General features: G+C 33.3%; 1 protein-coding gene across 4 annotated transcripts in view; it reads left to right on the top strand.

Annotated features, from left to right (window-relative positions):
* Nucleotides 1-17,963, top strand: part of LOC129218410 (DNA primase large subunit-like) — a 74,517-nt gene that overhangs the window by 16,773 nt on the left and 39,781 nt on the right. For 3 of the 4 annotated variants that reach the window (XM_054852665.1, XM_054852663.1, XM_054852662.1), the window contains one exon: nucleotides 11,561-11,722. In XM_054852665.1, coding sequence (XP_054708640.1) covers nucleotides 11,561-11,722 — 162 coding nt within the window. Of the gene's footprint in view, nucleotides 1-11,560; nucleotides 11,723-12,541; nucleotides 12,680-17,963 lie in introns of those variants that run through there. The other variant, XM_054852664.1, reaches the window with a different exon arrangement.

Below are 17,963 nucleotides of genomic sequence, written 5' to 3'. Positions count from 1 at the left end.
AGGGGGGGGGGGAATTCATGATAATTTCTTTTTCACAAAAATAAAGAAAATCAACAAAATTATTTTACTTTTTTACAAAATGGGGACCCAAAAAAATAAAACCTGGATTGACCCCTGAGTTCATAACATGACAAGGGTAGGAAGTCTGCAATACTGAATTTTCTGTGCTTAGTTAATCATTCTAATCGAAAGATGAAAACCGTTATAAGCTTGCAGTTGGCAAAGTGATTATACTGTTGTCTTGACCAGTTCCGCATTTAAGGGGAAGAAGGCAAGGTCCTTGTCCTGGGGGTCAACAGTTTGGCGCTGACGGACCGCACAGCTTCTTCTAGACAATTGGCACCACAGTGATCAACGACTGCAGGTGTTTCATTGTGTGCTTCATCAATTCAGAGACGTCTGCTGCAGCGTGGGCTGCGCGCAAGGATTCCTTTATATAGGATTCCTCTCACGCAAAACCATCGCCGCCTGCGGCTACAATGGGCCAATGTGCATAGGAGCTTGCAAGCTGATTGGCAGCAGATCGTCTTTTCTGACGAATCCCGCTTCAATTTGTGACACCATGGTGGCTGAATTCGTATCATGCGCTATGCCGGTGAACGGCACATTCCGGAGTGCATTATCGAACGCCACAGTGGACGAACACCCGAGTTATGGTCTGGGGTGCCATAGCATATCATGGACAATCACAATTGCTATGAAATGTGGGCAATTTGATCAGTACCCGATACATAAACGAAGTTTTACATTCCCAAGCTATTCCTTTCCTGCAAGGATTGCCAGGGGCTCTATTCCAGAAGGATAATGCCTGTCCACATGTCGCCAGGACTGTCATATCCTACCTTGATTCGCAGCAGGTACAGCTTCTTCCTTGGCCTGCATATTCCCCAGATATGTCACCGATTGAACATGTGTGAGATTTCATACGGCAGCGTCTCGCTCGTGATCCTCGTCCTGTTGCTTCAGCAGACGAACTTTGCTTCCTCATACAAACAATATGGAATACTCTTCCACAGGCAGGTATTCAAACTTTGTTTCACTCCATGCCGAGTCGTGTAGCAGCTCTTATTGGGGTGTGTGGTGGCCACACAAAATACTAATTTCTATCTCTTTTTATTGTTTGTTTGGTTTGAAAATGTAATCATTTATTTGTACCATTACCACTCAACTGTGTATTAAATTTCATTCAACTATGATGCTTCCTTTATGGTGTTGTAATTTTCACAAACAGGAGTTTATTATTTTGAATTTGGGTTGTAGAATTACCAGGACTGCAGAGTCTGGGGGAAAAGGGCCACTCTGACTCTAACTCTTGGATTTTAGAACGTCCGACTCTCTTAACTCTGACTCCGGCTTTTTTCTTTTTTTTAATTCATTTTTTCTCCTCATGAGAAGGGGAAAAAAAACCTTTTACAGTGATTGAAATATTAGTTCCTTTTTATAAAGTTTTCGGGTCATGTTTTATTGCAAACTTAAAGGGGATATCACACGAGAGAAATTACAGGACATCGCAACCGCAATAGCAACCGTAACGCTATCCGGAACTGGTTTTTCTACTCACTTCCACAAACGATTGCTCCAAAATTCTCATGTGCTATGGAAATTCGCAGTTGCTTGTATAGGGGCAAACTTTTTCCTCCGCTAGAAAAAAATTGCCTTTAATTCTGGGCAAGTTACGAAGGAACCAATCAGGGCGCTGGGATTTCGTGACGTCAGGCAGCGTCACTGTAAAATACATTTGCAATCGTGGCGACAGAAATGTGGGGATTCCTTTTTATTGTTCTATTTATTTTATGTTTCAAAAATTTTCAGTTACACTTTAAAAAACAGATGAGCGACATTTAATCTTTGGTTTTGCATCTGATTTTGAATTTAAATTGCTACTTATATGTTAGTTAACATCAGTGCGAATTTTACGCATTTCTTAATTTATATTGGTGTTTTTCGTTTCATTAGGTTTTCGAAAATTGTTTTGCACAAATGTTACAATGGGGTCGTTTCCAAAATTTTAAACGTATTTTTTTCTGAAAGAGCATGTTTAAAAACATAGGATCTGCCCATTTTTTAAATAATTTGTTTTTGTTTAATATTTTTAAAAAATTACTTAAGTCGTGGCGCTTTCATTGTTTACATTTCTGTCATGTGACGTCATGAATAATGAAAAGCCATTCGTGCTGACATTCACAGAGCAAAATATTTAATTTGCATCTTTACTCGCATGTATTTGTGACGTCATCAAGACCACGCCTTGTTTGAAAAATCGGACATTTAAAAAATTAATTTAAAAATAACGGTTGGGAAAATGAAGGTATTTTTGGGTCCAAGTTTTTTTTTTGTTTTGTTTTTTGCTTATTCTATCAATTTCAGTGATAGAAGTACTACTTTTGACTGGAGGAAACCACCCCATTCTGATACTTGAACAATTACAGTAAATTTTTTCCTTGAAAAAGTTACGTGAAAATTCCTTTTTAAAAATCATAGCATTGAAGCTGTACTTTTCTTTTTTAATTCAAACTGATGGGTACATACAGTATGTACCATTTGAAAATACTTAAAATGTAGGAGAATGTGAGGCAAAGTGAAATGGTGAAATATTTACTCTACTTTTAGCTCCACCTATTTAGTAATATTTTGACTGTGTAGTAACACATGTATTCTATTCCAGTCAAGAAAAATAATCCCTCTGAAAATCAAAGAATATGATAATACAAAGAATTTTTTTAAAATGATACGCACATTGTAATATTTTGTTGAGATGTCAAAAATTATGTTTGGCATTATTAAATGATAAAGTTATTTTTATTAACATTTGAAATATTGATTGAGACGTACTAATATTCAATGCAGTGTTAATTTGCTCAGTATTAAGCTTATTTGTATTATAAATGCTTGTATAGCTTGTATAAATGTGCATCATCGTTTCATTACATTTTTTTAAAGCATCACTTTATTTTTAAATGTCTGGAACTATTTTAATAAACTCGGCCACAGATTTTCCTGTGTGCAATATGTATCTAGTGGCGTTATATTTGTGTAAGTTAAAGTGTTAGCACATCTCCAATATATTTATGAACTCGAAGTTTAAAAAAATAATTATGAAAGGCCTATTGATTAGGGCTCGACCGATGGCATTTTTTGGCCGATGGGCCGATGCCGATTGCTGGCCGATTGTTCAAAGATGGCCGATGGCCGATTGTTTTCCTCCAAATGGCCGATGGCCGATGCTGTTGGCCGATGGCAAAAAAAAAAATCTAACAGAAATAAATTAATAAGATTGTCAGGGATTTAAAGGATCATTGATTCATTTCACTTTACTTCCTTTCTGCAAATATGTAATTGTAATCCCCCCCCCCCCAAAAAAAAAACAGATTTCGACCTTAAATTTTTATTTTACGATCATCCAATTTTTAAGTTTTTTTCGGCGCATATGTACATGCATATGTACCTAAGAACATATAGATGACCGAAATATCCATTTTGAACGCCTCCTAAGTTAATTATCGCAAATTCTCTTGTGATGTCTTCATGCGCGTAAAGTTACGTCACTCAAAAACGTTATGAAATAGTAAGTTGAAAACTCATACATACGTAGTATGATCCAAAAGTTCGAGGACAAGTTGAATAAAAATTTACCGTGAATAGTTCACATTACCGAAGTACATCTATCTACAAAATAGTCACCTTGAATGACTATGCACTTCTACCAACGTTCGTATAGCTTTTAGAAGGACTCCTGGAAGACATTTATCGCAACCACCTGTAAGTCCTCTTGCGCTGCTGCTTTAACTTCACCGTGGGGAAGAAGGCGACTTTCATGTTGAGGATGCACGGTTCGATTGGTCAATACTCTGATATGACAAACAAATAACATAACGTTTCGTCGGACTTAGCTCCGTGTGACTTTTACCTGTTCCCAGCAAAAAAACATTTGCATGGACGCCGCTTTCTTCCGTCAGGAGAAGATAAAGCTGCATCACAGTAGGTAGTGAAAAATGGCTTACAGGAGTGTTTCCAAAAGTTATATGAACACTGGCAAAAGTACATAGTCCCTCAAGATGACCTTTTCAACAGGGCTGTGGAGTCGGAGTCGGACTTATTTTGAGTTAAAGGAGTCGGAGTTGTTAAAAAACATGCGGACTCCGACTCCGGGCTTCTTTTTTTCTTTCCTTTTCACTGACTCCTTGCATTTTTTAAAAACTGACTACCAATTGGTTCGATTACACGTATAAGAAGATACTAATGAGAAAATAGCTGCCATTATGGCAATCAGTCAGCTTAAGTGCTTTCCGAACTTTCTGTAGCCGTCCCGTAGTTTGCTTGCTTTTTAATTTAACTAATAGCAACTGTCAGCAAACGGTTTTGTTTCCTAACATTTTCAAGTAATCACTTTCAAATAAAAATAGAAATATAGTGTTTTGTTCGATCACAGTTTTAAAATAGTAATAGAAAAGAAACAAAATAGTAAGTCAAACCCCGTAGCTAAGGTTGAAATTTTTAAGAGTGATCGGCAAATTCAAAAAAGTTCTGAAGCGAAAGCACGATTCCAAAAGATTCGATGAAATAATTTCATGTTTTTTTCTTTATTAAGACTATTTCTATAAGCTTGGTTCTCACTAAAAAGTATGGAACAAAATAAGTGTAAATGATTTCTTGATTACAACACACTATAATTGCAGTTAATCTTAAAATCTTCATATTAAGGTTAATTCTGAACCAGCCAATAAAATTTAAATTAAAGATTTAGCGAAGAAGAAATATAGGTATAGTCAAAGCTGTTCGTACAAATTTGTGTACCGCCGCATTTTGTGTAAAATTAGCTCCTGATGTATATGAGCAATATTTTCGTTGAAATTTTATTGATGAAATATAATTTAAAATATATTGGCGAAAATTTTCAGAATTAAAGTATTTATATTTTTTATAAACTCCGAAATTAACAATTAACTTTGGGTGTCATCTACCAGATGGGCGTCACCCGGGCAAACCACCCCCTCTCAAGAACTTGGATTTAGAAAAAAAAGCTTTTTTTCTCTCAAGTTACAGCTTTCAAATATTAAAAGCACACGATTTGATTAATATCTATTTGTTAGACATTAAAGGCAAGGGGGGGGGGGAGGTTGCAAATTATAGGTAATCCTTTTCAATTTTTTAAAAGGGATTTTTAAGTCATCTCACTTTTCAACTCGTAACTATTGGAAAATTTGATTTTTAAATTGAATTTCTAACGTTGTAAGCGTCATGGGCGAACGAAATGCGAAATTTTCATAAAAAGGAATTCATATTTCAATCTCTGTTTAGAGGTTTTCCCCCTTCCCCTGAAGGGAGAGAGGGAGTTGAAAAAATGCAATTAAAAAAAAATTAAAGTCCGGAGTCGGGCGTTTCAAAATCCAGGAGTCGGGGTCGGAGTCGGCCATATTCCTTCCGACTCCGCAGCCCTGCTTTTGAAGGTAGATGTGCTTCGGTAATATGAACTATTCTGGGTAAGGTTTTGTACAGCTTGTCCCCCGAACTTTTGGATCGTACTACGTACAATCTGTATAGGGTGTATTTATGCTTCTCCTTTTTTGACTGCTGTATGATGGAAGACAAAGAACAACAGCCAAAAAAAGAAGGAAAAACAAAGACACTGTTTAATAACCTATTGATTTTTTTTTAATTGAACATATAACTAAGTTTTCAGTAATATTGTAATAATGTATGGATTTAGGTAAACTAAACAAAGTTAAAAAACATTAAATTATGTTGTTTAATCATTCAAAAAAAATAAGAATAAAACTATGAAACCGTCAACAAATTACGCAATTAAAGTGGAAAGATTGCACGTAGACATTTTTTAAGTCATCAAATTAAACAAAACAGGTAACAGATAAATTACAATATTAAATCATAATAGGAATATTTTTATACTTATTTAAAATTTATGGATAGAAAAGTTTGCATTTTTCATAAAATGTATAACAGTGACATAAATTTTGCGGAAAAAAGAAACAGCCATGAAAAAAGCGAGGTTCTTAAAACGCAGCTACAATAAACAAACTCAATATTTACACCAAGCTAATAACTGAATACATATACTACTTGATCTGATGTTTGCACACGTAATATTGAACAATTTGATTGTTTAATCTTTTATGAAGCACTACAAACAAGTTCAAATTAAATTTTTCAATTTAACGATAATTTTCTGAAATTTAAAAAATTGCATAGTAAAAAATCCTTGAAACTTTTCTATACATATTATTAAACATATGATGAAAACGAAAATAACTTATTCATTGATTTTATATAAATACATAAAAATAGTTACTTATAACAGAAAAAAATCGATCGCTATTAATGATGCAAAAAAGATTTCGTATTACAAAATATAGGTGAAACAAGTATAAGAAATACGCAAAATGACATTTCTTGTCCAAAATAAACAATCGCTAAATATTTAAGAAATGCTTGAAACGACGACGCTGAGTTATGGGGGGGGGGAGGCGTAACTCGCAAAGTTAAACTTCGGCCCCTGACTTCGGCTTAATTTTTTTAGTACAGAACCGCTATCACCAACACCTCGGAGGAGTTTCTGAATCTACTTCAGCACTTCCGAAGAAAAAATTCAAAAGTCCCTTTGTTTTCCAAATTATGTCACCACTCAAAACGTCTTTAATCCATTTCTTGCATTAATGCTCTAAATTCTTCCTTAACAATAGATAAAGCTTAAAAAAAAAAATCTCTAATTTTATGAATGGTGTTAGTTTTAAACAAATCAGAAGCACAACTAGAGTTTAATTTCAGAAATTGAGGGAGTAGGAGGAGGGGCACGCAAGTGTTCTCGGAAATACAAAAAATAGTCGCAAAAAATCGAGTTCAAAATAATCATAAACGTTGAGCAGAAAAACCCTTTTAAAACTTGCACCCGAGTTTGTTTGACATGCAATGGCGGATTTAAAATATAGCAAATGTTGCAATTACGCGAGAGGCCCCATAACCATAGGGGCACCGTAGGAGTTACAAAAATACTTATGATAAATGTTTTACAACTTCTTTGATAGGGAAATAAGGCCCCAAAATGTATTTCATTGGGCTCCAAACTTGTAGCTCCGCCGAAGTGATACAGAAAAGACTGCATTACTGTGGTTCATATTACAAATATCGAAAAATAAAAAATTACCGTCGGTTGTTTTTTTTTTCTCTGGAGTCAAACAGTCCAATAATTGTTCTGTGTAAAATTTTTACTACTTGTGTAAAATTAATTTGTAAATATTTCTGTTAATACATATTTGTGTTTGTACTCCATACTAAATCAATTAAAAAACACTGCGGACAGTGCCTTTGGCGCTCTTTAGTGTTAAATTTAATACTAACTCGTGTTGAACTATAGTCAAGATTTTCTTAATGTTTTGTTATGAAGTTTGTAATTTATGTTTTATAATTTTTTTTTTTCAATGGGAATCTAACAAAATGAAAAAAAAAAAAACGGTTTCGCCATCTCATATTTGTTTCCATAGTCTCCAATTCTGCAATATATCACCAAATGATCGTCAGTCTGAGACGCTATATTAGTCTTTCATTGAAATAAGTACTTAATAGTCACAAAAAATCAGTTAATAGGCTTCTTAGAACACACGCTCGAAAACAAAAAGGGAAGTGCACAACTGGAACGTGCGCACATCCCACATGCGAAAATTGAGCCCTCTACAGCTTACCATTTTTGAGTTATGACTTATGAGAGATACATACGTACATTCAGCCGCAAGAAGCAACGCAATAATTAACTTGTTTGGTACCTGAATGCACTATTAAAAACTCTTTCAGGGGTGACTAAATTAGAAATTCATACTGAAATTTAAGTAAACAATTTTATTTGAAAACAATAACTCCCTATACTTTGTATTAAAAAGTAAAACAACAAAGGTCCTTTTTTTTTTCAAAAACATCGGCCAATTCCATCGGCTTTTCCATGTTTTTAAGGCCGATGGGCCGATGTTTCCCGCAAGTTAGCATCGGCCGCCGATGCCGATGGCTAAATTGTTGAACCATCGGCGCCGATGTATCGGTCGAGTCCTACTATTGATCAGAGTTTGCTGGCTTTTTTTTTTTTTTTAATTTTTCATGTTTGTTTTTAGCTATGAATTTAGGTATAATTTGTTAGAATTAAAATTTCTTCTTACCTGTCAATAAGTGACTAATAATTCCTATCTAAAATTAAGATTTAATTTAGTAGTTATGGGAAAAAATAAGCCTAGAGAAGTCATATATTCTGTATGTCTTCTTTAAATGTAACAAGAGTATCACTTTAAATCAAACATTCAATTAATAGTAATAAAAGTTTTCTGTTTTTCTGAAATTTTCACCATAAGTTCTACAAATTAATGTTAAAACTCAAATATGAATTTAACAGGAGGAGCTTCAGTGACTGCATGAAATAATAATTGATGCTCTAGCTCTAAAATCATTGCCTTGATCGTTTCCCTCTTTTTTTTTTTTTTTTTTTTTTTTTGCCATCTTTTCTCAAATCCACGTACAATTAAAGCTGCAAGAGCTGCGTTAAGTATTTGATTACTAATTTCATCCATAAGTGTCGAATTAACGCGACGCAGCGTGATAACCAAATGCGGAATTCACGAAAAGCGATGAACAAGCGCAAGCACATGGATGTAAGCTAAAAAATGGTAGCCCCCATTGTGAACAAATCGAGCAACCGTCCGCGCAACCGGCAGTAACCCTGTAAGCAACTTCACGTCTGAAAAACCAGTTCCAGATAGAGTTGACTGTTCCTATTGCGGTTACGATGTCCCGTAATTTCTCTCGTGTGATATCCCCTTAAGGTACGTACAACGTTGGAAATTCGATTGGAAAGCCAAATTTTCCAATAATTGAAATTTTTAAAGTGAAAGGACTCAAAAACCCCATTTTTTGAAAAAATGGGAAAAGATTAATTTGTGCTCTCCTTTTAATGTTTAACAAATCAATATTGATCAAATCATGTGAATTGAATATTTGAAAGCTGTAACTTAAGAGAAAGAAGCTTTCTTGCAAAACCCTCTAGTGACATCCATAGGAGAGGGGTGATACCCCAAGTTAATTTAAGATTTTATATAAAGTATAAGCACTTTAGTTTTGAAGTTTTCCCCCAATAAATCTTAAATTATATTTCCTCTACAAAATTTTAATGAAAATAGGGTACTATGTTGCTGGGTGAGAATGGGTATGGGTACATATGCATCAGGAGCAAATTATACATAAACTGTGGCAGTATAAAGCTTTGTACGAATAGCTTTGAAACTATACATATATTTCTTCTTCTCTCAATTTTGAATTTAAATTTGGCTGCTTTAGAATTAACCTTAGTATGAAGATTTTTATGATTCACTTCTATTGAGCATTGTATTAAGAAATCATATACTGATTTTATTTCCTACCTATTAATGAGAGCCAAGTTTATAGAATGGTCTTTAGATTAAAAAAAAAAAAAATATTTGAATTTTGTTATCTTGAATTCAAATTACGTTTTTCGCAATCACAAGTGTATGCGTGTATGTAGGCGTGTACGTTTTTGTGTGGGGGGGGGGGGGGGGGGGTATGTGTGTTTGTGGGGGGGGGGGTATGTGTATGTGTGTTTAGTAGAGATGCAAAAAACCCTTAGTTTTGGAGCTACGGGAATTTTCGGGAATAAACCCGGAACTTTGGGGAACATTGGGAATTTTGGAAGTAAACAAACTATGTTTTTCCACGTTGATTCTGGGCTCAATATGTAAGCTTTTTTCAGATGATATTCCCCACTGCTAAAAAATCGTTTATGTTCTCAGTATAAAATGAGCGATTTAAAATTCAAATTGAATTAAAACTAAAAATATGCTTGTTTTTATTTATTTATTTATTTTTTCTTTGAAAGAAATTCAAATCATTGGTTGATGTTCAGAAATACTTATGTAAGCAACCCTTGCTTACGTGAAATGATATGTCTTATATCAATGAAAATATTAAACAGTGCTGATTATACAAATAAATCATTTTATATGGTTAATTACAGATTAGGAGTGTTGAAAAAAATATTCAATATTATATCGGTTAAATATGTAATTGCAAACTATATAAAAAGTGTCATTTGAGGGTAGTTAAACAGTTTATTTGGTATATTTTTTCTAGAAAAAATGTTAGGTAACTTAAATTTACAACACAGTTAAAAGCATTAAAACTTTCATATCGTGCAGGGAATAAGTTAAACCTGAACAAAGTTTTCTTTTCTTTAAATTATGTGAAAATTCCCTTCCCAAAATTCCCGGGAATAAATCCGGTTTTTTCCTCTCCTTGCAACTCTAGTGTTTAGGCATGTGTGTTTGTATCTGTGTGCAGGCATGAGTGTGTCGATAGTTGTGTGTATGTGAGTATGTATGTGTTTGTGTGTGTGTGTAGGTGTATATACGTATATATGTGTGTGTGTTTGTAGGTGCGTGTATGTATGCGTGTAAGTGTAGGATATTGACAAAACCTGGAGACCGTTTTCGCTAGATTAGCAGGTTTTCGCTAGAGGAACAGCGCTGTGAGAAGCCGGTCGACGGTGATACTGCAGAGGGTGGCAGGGGAAAAATAAAATCATAGGACATCAAAAAACAGTCAAATAAAAGCAATAAGCAATCGTGATTGCTCAAAAAATTTTTCAAGAATTTATTAAATCTTTTGTATAAGTGCTTTAGTGCTATACATTTCATTTACTATTTTATAACTGAGATCAAAGTAAAAAGAATACAATTTGAAAGTGATTACTTCTGATTAAAAAACTGCTTCTACTTACAAAGTATTTGAAACAAAACCTTTGCTGACAGTTGCTATTAAAGAAAGTTATAAAAACAAGAAAACAAGTGGGTCCGCGAAAGCAGCTATTACAGAAAGTGAAAGTTTGTTAATAAAGATGCTAGCTAGTTGCTAATGGCAGTTATTTTCTTATTAGTGGGTCCTCAAACATAAATCAAACCAAATTGTAGTCTTTTTTTTTTTTTTTTTGGTTTTTGTTTTGTTTCTTTTTTTAATGTGAGGAGAGTCGGTGAAAATTAGAGGAAAAGGAATCCCGGAGTCAGAGTCAGCATGTTTTCCAACGACTCTGACTCCAACACCCCAAAATCATTCTGACTCTGACTCCACAGCCCCTTAGAACAATGCTTTAAAATACTTACCACATACATCACTGAGAGATATTATACAGTTTTTTCTGACACATTTATGAATCTTTTAATTATTTGCATATTATACAAACATCTAAAATTTCTTAATCCCTTATCTCATAATTATCAATGTATAATACACTACTGCTCATTAATTTTAAAAGAAAAAAAATATCTTATTTTGAAATTAAAAAAATTATGTTGCCGGATCCTTTATGAGAAATGAAAAACAATTTGCATATAGTTGGCTATAGCTGTCAAAAATGCTCTCAAGTGCACAATGACCTGCAGTTTATTTTATGTGTTTATTTTAAGTAAATGTTTTTCTCTTCCCTCCCCCCTCTTTTCCAGTTTATTTTACTTATTTGGCTTACAAATTTTGCAATGTCATTTATTCTGTTTTATTTTAGAGATGGTTTTATCAGCCGATGAACTCTTCTTCCATTTCACAATCAAAATTGAGGCCCATCAACATTACCAATTTATCATGTGAAAGTATGAAATTTCCGTTGTGCATGGCAAATTTACATGAGCAGTTAGTTAAACATCACAGGCTCAGACACTTTTCAAGGGTAAGTTTACATTGTATTTAGTCCATACTTTAGTGCAAAAAAAAAGGATATATTAAAGAAACAGGGTTTCACAAGTCCTTGAAAATGCTTTAAAGTGGTTTATTTCAGGGACTTGTTATAAAGGCCCCTTTAAAATGCTAAATTTTGCATTAAAATTCTTGAATACTTTCTCATGGTGTTTTCTTCTCTCTCTCTCTCTCTTTTTTTTTCAATTAAATCCTCAAAAGACCTTTAAAAAAAATGTTTTTTCTCAATCATATCTCTCTTTTTAATTTCAAAGCCATTGCTTATTTCTTTAAGTGAAATAGAAAATTTCACTTAATTACTAAGGAAAACTGCCCACTTTGCAGATGTTTTAAGTTGGTTTTGTTTCAAAATTAATATTTGTTAAATATTTATAAAAAGTATTCCCTCCCCCTTTTTTCTCAGTCCTTTTGTTTTCACTTCAAATCTGATCATATATTTTTAATTGCTAAGAAAAAAATTCCCAATTTTTCTGTTTTTGTTTGATTGAATAGTAATTTTGATAACTGCAGACTTACTGCTTTTATGCGTTAAGTTTAAATTTTACATTTTGCGTGTAATACACCTTCATGCTCCAGTCCTAGTTATTTCATTTAGTTTATTGAAATTTATATTATACACTTGCTCATTTGTTACTGGGATCTCCAGGAACCAAGCACAAATATTCATAATACATAAATGAAAATTTTTAGACTTATCAAGAATTTGAGGATAACACCCTAGTTATGATGCTTTAAGAGTGGATAAAAAAATGAGTGCTTTAAAGTGCAAAATTTGATTTCCATTTTGGAGTAGGAACCCAGAAGAAATAATGAAAAGATGAATGATGGAACTAATGAAGAAACTGATCCGTTGATTGAGTGTGGTGATGCAGTTAGGTATGCATGTATATGCAGCATATTTTAGGGAGAGAGCTGGGACACATTAGTCTGCTACTCTATTTCTACTGTTTATATTTTATCTCATCACAATGTTTAATGAGCAATTCTATTTTCTACAATAAATTTCTCTAAACATTTCGCATCATCTCAGATTTTTTCGTAAGTGTCGAATCAATTAACTTTTTTTGTATTACTTTTTTATGAAATCTTGTAAAATGGACTAGCATGCCCCAAACATGAGGTGCGCAACATTGGACCACATTAGGCAAGCAACTTTTGTTATAATTTTAATGATAAATATTATCCAATACTGTAACTGTTTTATTTTATTTTGTGTGTAAAATGAAAAACATAAATTTTAATTGGTAAACCATCTTTTATTAAAAGCAGCAATAAGCATTCACCATTAGTACCAATTATTTTTTAATGATCAAAAGAAAAATTAATTATTAAATATTCATGAGAAAATTAATGCAGATTAAAGTTAACAAAAGGTGTGTTAAATGATGTCTGGGAATATAAAAGTGCTACTTCCTAAGCAGACACTGGGTTCTGGAAGAACAAGTCATACGTCACTTTTATGCAGTTACATCAATATTTGCTGGGGAAAGAGCTATTTTTTTCTTATTGCATTGCATGAAACAATTTCAAAAAGAAAAGAATCCTTTCAAACTAACAGCATATATTTCAAAGAAGTACAATAAAATTGACATCTTTAAGTTAGTATACCTTTGTGCTCTAAAATTAAATATAGAAAGTGAAATTAGATACTCCTAATAAAAAGCTTACCCTTTTCTTATTTCAATCAATTATTTGTTTTATTTTGTTTCTGTGTAGAATGCTTGTTTGTCAAAATTTTAAGTTTAATTCAGGAACTTTATTACAGCATGTATTACATATTTTATTCTTTGAAAACAATTGTCTGCAACAATTTAGAAAAATGTTTGAAAATATAAATAGTAAAAAATTGCAGATATGAAATAAATATTTCGATCAAATTAATTTAGTAAAATATTTATTGAATAATTATAAAGCATACCTTTGCTTTTTTTCCCCTAATTTTTTTTAAAATTATTATTTCAAGAAATGTGTAACATGAAATGAATGTAACACTTAAAACATTGCAATGAATATAATATACACATGCTTAGAATATTGTTATAATTATTGAGATTTAAGAGAATAAAAAAGTTTTTAAATTATTTGGGGTAGTTTTATCCGGTTTAACGTGACCCGCAAAAGGTGGACCAACTTAACCCAGGTTCTCGGTTTGAAAAAATGTCTTTTTTTTTAATTTTTGACAAAAAGTAAAACAACTGTAAAAAATTGTGAACTGAGCAAACTTCCTTTTAGAAAAGTGTTCATGTTTTGTTTCCAAGTCTTGATGAACCCCATTAAAAAAATAAAGTTGCAGTTTTCTGAAAATTACTCAAGTCTGGAATAACACTTTCTGAACTAAAATTTGTTCAATCTAACTGTACCGTGTAAAGAAAGGTCTACAGTAACAGGCAAAAGTCCAGTAACAGACAGTCAAAAATTTGGATTTAAATAATAAGCCTTTTAGGCAGGTAAAACTGGTGTTACTGTGACCCATGAATATGGTACAACCATCTAGTGTTATCAGAGTGAATTTTATGGGCCAGTTTGTATTTACAAGGCAGTGGCGGAAGGTGATGAACTGCCACCATGAGGTCAGCTGGTGTTTCATGTTCATATGAATATATTAAGGCTTTGCTTCTAAAAATAAAAAAGTTTTGTGAATTTTGAAAAGAAAAAGGGAATTTTGCAAAGTTATCATTCTTTCCTCATTCTGCCTGTGACTGGTATCATCAAATTAGTGTCTGATCTACATCTGATTTTTCGGTGTCTGTTACTGGGGGGATCGGACCCTTTTCCGAAATTGAGCACATAGATATAGAATTAACTAATTCAAAGGATCCAGAGAAGCCAAACGTTGCATAAGAGAAAAATAGTTTAAAAAGTCTAAATACATTAAAAGGCTCAGAAAATTGAGTTAACCTGAGAGCAATGTCTTAAGCATGTGTGTGACTGGTGCCGTTACCCTAATTTTATTATAGGATTTGTTAGACCATAGGTGCTATTTTTTAGTCATAAATTAAAATAAAAAATATTAACAGTATAAAGATAATTGAGACCGGTCCATGATTTTTCTAAATGTGTACACAATTTCTTTTAAAGCATACTTTACTATTTATTATATTATTTCAAACTCATTGTTGTATTTGTCGGTGGGTTGGAGTGGAGGCGTAATCAAAAACCAATTTTACTGACATTGGATGTAAGCAAATAACAGTAACATCTTTTCTTCTCCCACGCTCTTTCTCTCTGAGGACTGCTGTCATTGATTTGTCGACCCAAAAACCATTTTTACTACGTATTGTCTTAATTTGTAAAAGAGTATTATAGCTTTAAAAAAAATGTATATTATCCCCCCCCCCCGAGATCTTTCTCTAAACAAATACCCCTTGTAAGGCATCAAAATGCAGAATTTATATCTATTTTGCAAAATTTCCTGAGGGGGAGGAACCCCCAGATCCCCAAAATTGGACAAATGCTGCATCCCACTTAAAAGGGTGCCCTGCGTCACTCTCCTGATATCATTCACCCTTTTAAAGTCGATTCAAAAAGCACAGCAGGCAATACATTAAAAAAAGTGCCACAAAAAAAAGTAAAGCATGGCCTTATGTATCATTGGAGAAAGTCAAAAGCAGGAGTGGGTGCGGGCATTTAAAAAAGGCGTTATTCACCCCCAACAGAAAAGTTGTCATGACTACAAAAGGGACCTCAAACCTGAAACAGCTTAGGGCCCCCGTTAAGTCTTAATCTGGCCCTGATTGCAACTGATGTTGTTTAAAAAAAATGTTCCCCCCCCCCCCCCCCCAGGGAATCAGTCCTTAATCTGCCTATGCGTATATCCACTAATGGTCAGGACTAGTGGTTGGAAAAACTACTTTTTTTTGTAGCGAACTACAACAACTTTATCAGAAATGTAGTTTACTACAACTACTTTTTTCAAAATGTAGCAATTACAAACTATTTTTGAAAAGTAGTCGCTACTTGGCTACTTTAAAAAAAATAATAAATAAATGAAAAGCATACACATACACACTGTTTGAAGATTGAACAAAAAAATTCAAAAAGTGGTTTAGATTAATAAATTGGCTCATTTGAACATGAAAAATTACTGAGAATTGTTTATTCTTTATCATTCCTTTACTGAGCCAATTTGTCATTCCAAACATTTTTTTACGATTTTTACGAATATTTGCTACAAGAAAGGATTTTAAAAAATTGAATGAAATAAACCTTCAAGTTTTTAATCCTTTCCTGACAGTGAATACTTCACTCAAGAAATGAAACTCGGCTACTTGAAAATATAAAAAGATGCAGTCATAATTTGATTAAATTTTTATGTAGACATATGTATATGTACATTAAATTGATTTATAGGGTGAAAACCATCTTTAAACAAAAGAAAGAAACTTTAATTTTCATTATAGGAGTTAATTTTATAGGAGCTTTTATATTTTGCAGGAACTAGTTAATTGATTTTGAGCTTCAAGCTAGGGGCCTGGACGCCATCTCCTTTCTTACGCTACTGATAAAATGAAATAAACACATTTTTCAATTTTACCGAATGACCCCAAAAATTTATAATATTTGATAATTGACTTTTATTTTGTTAATATATCAACAATCAATCAGTAAAAAAGAAAAACAATAAATAGGAAACATTTTCCAAATGGTACTAGTATTTACAATCAAATTTAACAAATATCCGAAATGTTAAACATAATTAAGAATGCATACTCTTTAGTTCAGTGTGCAATTCAAAACTACAGTGGACTCGCGCTACAACGTGATTCAACTTACGCAAAATTGCTAAATAGCAAGCTTTCTCGAGTAACAAATTTTGGAGCTTGGAATTCTTCACCCCGATATACGAAAATTTTTGGAAGGAAATCGCAAGGCTTAAGTATCACCTTCTTTATTGGGTACTAAATATTAGTTTCTTGAATGAACATTCTCATTAGCATCATTGAAAACAAAAGTACTCCGCACTGTACTAGTCGAAACATCGCTTTGTTAATTTACAAATTGCCGCTCCGCATCTTTTTCATTCTAAATATGAAATTGATGAAACACAATTAAATTCACATAACAGGCTTTTTGTTTAAAGTTTTCAAATGTAAGTTCAAACAGAAAGTTTCTGACATCTGATATGCTTGAACAACTAAAAAGTGCGTCGAATATAATTACTGTATCTACTGTACAGTACTATTGTAGTGCTGCATTTTATTATTACTACATACTGTATGTACCGTGCTGTTTCATTTTTTGCCATTCTCTCCCATTAATTTTGTACATCCTAACCATATTTTTTATTCAAAAATCTGATGGTGTCAAACAAACAGAACGTATGGCGTCAAAATGTGTCTGATGTCAGCTCGTATTTTTCAGTCTTCCGAATCTGATTGATGCAAGTTTTACCTGCGTAAGACTGGCACCGGTCATATTGTTTGAAATCTCATGTTTTTTTTTTTTTTTTGAAACTTTATTTAAAAGTAGTTTTTGGAAATCGCTACAAACTACTTTTTTTTTGTAGCGAAATACTCGCAACTTTACTTTTTTTAAAAGTAGAGTGCTACACTACAAACTACTAAAAAATGTAGCTACTACAGTAGTAGTGTTGCTACTTGTAGCACTCTACTTCCAAACACTGGTCATGATCCAGTAAACGTAATGGGATGCTCTAGGCCAAACACCTTTTCTGAGGCACTCTTCTAGCCAAACCCTACTACAGTTTTAGGTTTTAGCCATGAGCTAAAACAGCTCTAGACATTTTTAGACCCCTAAAAAGTGGAGGCCCTAGGCTACATTCCGCTTGGTCTATTCAGTAATCAGGCCCTGCTAATCAGGGCTAGGGCTGGCTCTTCCCTTTGATCTTTCGTCCTGCCACCAAGTGGACAGTGAGAGAGGGAAACTTGTTTTTGACATCATAGGGTGCACTCGGCGGGACAATTTCCACAGCGTATGCCCGAAGAACTGTGGTATGCTTTAGCTAAAATACAATTTAAGAATTTTTATTCTGTACAAATGTTGTTTAAGAGGCAGTTGAAGGGGCCCAGGCCACTCCCAGACAATCACTCATTATGAATAAGGATATGAATATTATTTTCAAGGTTTGATTTAAATTTGGAAAAGTCTCATAACTTTTGACTAGGGTTTCTTCAGAAATAAGCTCCTGCTCTTGCGCTGAATCTGTTGCAGGTTATTTTTCCTTCCTCTTTATGCTAAAGTATTAATTAAAGTAT

This window comes from Uloborus diversus, chromosome 3 (assembly GCF_026930045.1).
Source record: "Uloborus diversus isolate 005 chromosome 3, Udiv.v.3.1, whole genome shotgun sequence".
Taxonomy (NCBI): Eukaryota; Metazoa; Arthropoda; class Arachnida; order Araneae; family Uloboridae; genus Uloborus; species Uloborus diversus.
The sequence above is the reverse complement of the archived record's forward strand: the minus strand, read 5'-3'. Positions and strand labels throughout refer to the sequence as shown.